The 2,500-nt window shown below is 48.0% G+C and overlaps 1 protein-coding gene across 1 annotated transcript in view; it reads right to left on the minus strand.

Moving 5' to 3' along the window:
- The window catches only part of slc20a1a (solute carrier family 20 member 1a), an 18,350-nt gene that overhangs the window by 6,459 nt on the left and 9,391 nt on the right, over positions 1-2,500 (minus strand). The window contains exon 5 of the mRNA XM_048243291.1: positions 135-254. Within this exon, the coding sequence (XP_048099248.1) occupies positions 135-254 (120 nt within the window). The remainder of the gene's footprint in view (positions 1-134; positions 255-2,500) is intronic.

Genomic DNA, 2,500 nt, shown 5'->3' on the forward strand with positions numbered 1-2,500 from the left:
ATGAATGTAAAGACAAGGCATATTTGTGTGTGTGTGTGTGTGTGTGTGTGTGTGTGTGTGTGTGTGTGTGTGTGTGTGTGTGTGTGTGTATGTGTTGGTTTGAGTTGATTTGAGAGTGTGAGGGGTGAGCTTACGTTTGATCTTCCTCTTGAGGCGCGGGCACACCACCACCCAGACGAAGATAACGGTGATCACCGCAAAACCCAGAGAGATGAGTATCGTCCCCCACCAGGGCACTCGGTCAAAGCCCAGCACTGCAGAGAGGGCAGGACACACACACGGGACACAGCGTTCAGCCCAGAGGTGTGTATAAGTATAAATACTCTTTTGATCCCGTGAGGGAAATTTGGTCTCTGCATTTATCCCAATCCATGAATTAGTGAAACACACACAGCACACAGTGAACACACAGTGAGGTGAAGCACACACTAATCCCAGCACAGTGAGCTGCCTGCATCAACAGCGGCACTCAGGGAGCAGTGAGGGGTTAGGTGCCTTGCTCAAGGGCACTTCAGCCATGCCTACTGGTCAGGGTTCGAACCAGCAACCCTCCGGTTACAGGTCCAAAGTGCTAACCAGTAGGCCACGGCTGCCCACAAGTGTGTGTGTTTCTGTGTGTATGTTATCTCTAACGAACACTCCTCAAGGGCAGGAACCTGAGCAGAGACAGGGGCATGGTTATCAGGAGATGTCTCACAAAACAACATTTCAGATGAAAGCAGGCGTCCCCCGTGGGAAAAGCAAAACTGAAACCCATGTGACTGAATCTCCCTCCTGTCCGGAGGGAGAATTCTCTAATACACACATCCCTCTCAGAAATCATATAGTCTTACAATGGAAGACAGTCCTGAGAGTTGAGCTCATTTATGGAAAAAAAATATTTAAAAAACATGTGAAACTTTACAAATGTATTAAAATATGAATAATAATAATTGTGTGCAAAACAGTGACTGGGTGCTGTGTGCTGAGTAGGGACCCTTTCAAGAGAGTTCCATTATCAGCATCATAGTTGGCCCCACAAGACTTCCTTTTTAACATTCCATATGTTATCTTAATGCAGAGGAAGTAGATTGGGGCCCAAATAGAACGTTCAAGCATTGTTTTTGTTTTTATTGTTGAAAGGGTCTAGAGGCTGTGGCAGAGGCAGAGCTTCAGAGAGCCTCCATGTCACACGTCACCCAGTGGAACGGCTTTGGGCCACTGCCATGCTCTCTTACACCTAAACTGGTCCAATAGCTGGAATCTGCAGAGCATGTGACTGAGGGCTGAGGACAGCTTTCGTAACCTCCAGCCAACAGGCAGCAATGTGTGTGTGTGTGTGTGTGTGTGTGCGAAAGAGATAGTGTTAGAGTCTGAGTGTGAAAGTGTGTGCATGTTTGAGATAGTGTGTTAGCGTCTGTGCGTGTGTGAGAGAGTGTATTTGTCTGTGCGTGTGTGAGAGTTTGTGTATTTGTGTGTGTGTGTGTCTGAGAAAAGCAAACTAAGCTAAGACGTGTTGCAGCAGTCGTATGTGTGTGTGTGTGTGTGTGTGTGTGTGTGTGTGTGTGTGTGTGTGTGTGTGTGTGTGTGTGTGTGTGTGTGTGTGTGTGTGTATGAGTGTGTGTGTGTGCCTGAGAAAAGCAGAACTAAGACAGGCCGCAGCAGTCACATGAGTTCCCCAGTCAGGAGGAATGTTTCTGAGAACACATGCTTTCTTTGCTTGAGGGGTTGGCGCTAACCTTAGCCCTTGCACGGTGCTAACAGTATCTAGCCAGCTGTACCCATGCACTGCACCAACAGATAATACGACAAGCAGACAGCTGCCACGTGGAGATTACAACTGGACTCAGGCACAAGTCAACAAACATTTGTTGATCTGGCCAAAACCTGCACCTATGTAGCAGACGCTAGGGCTAACGCTAGCTAGGCTAATTGAGGGCTCAGGTTCACCTGAAATGGGAGCAAAACTTGCACTCTGTAGCAGACGCCAGGGCTAGTGCTAGCTAGGTTAATTGAGGGCTCAGGTTCACTTTAGACACCTTCTGAAATGGGAGCAGAGACCAGGGTGGGGTTACGTTACGGTACAGCAACCCATCTGCTGAATGAGCTCCCCTCTTTCAGGGGCCCGTCAGCTAAGTGGGCTGAACTGGGCTCTCTGGCGTCTGCTATTTGCCACAATTACTCACCCCAAAATAATACTGTGTTGTTGTTCAGGCCTGGTTCAGTTGTATTATACAAAATAGTGTGAGAGCAGCGGGGGGGATAATTATGGGGAGTTGGAACTGCATCAAATTATATGGGATTGGTATTACATCATAGACAGACACACACACACACACACACACACACACACACACACACACACGCAATCAGAGCTGTGTGGTGGTTTAAATGCTGGGGTTAGCAGACCTGCAGACTAAACATGGGGGTGTGCTGTTAAACACGTGATGGGCTGCACATGCAAACGTTAGTGTCTGTATCTCTGTGTCTCTGTGTGTGTGTGTGTGTGTGTGTGTGTGTG

The sequence above is a fragment of the Alosa alosa genome, chromosome 5, assembly GCF_017589495.1.
Source record: "Alosa alosa isolate M-15738 ecotype Scorff River chromosome 5, AALO_Geno_1.1, whole genome shotgun sequence".
NCBI classification, from domain to species: Eukaryota; Metazoa; Chordata; class Actinopteri; order Clupeiformes; family Clupeidae; genus Alosa; species Alosa alosa.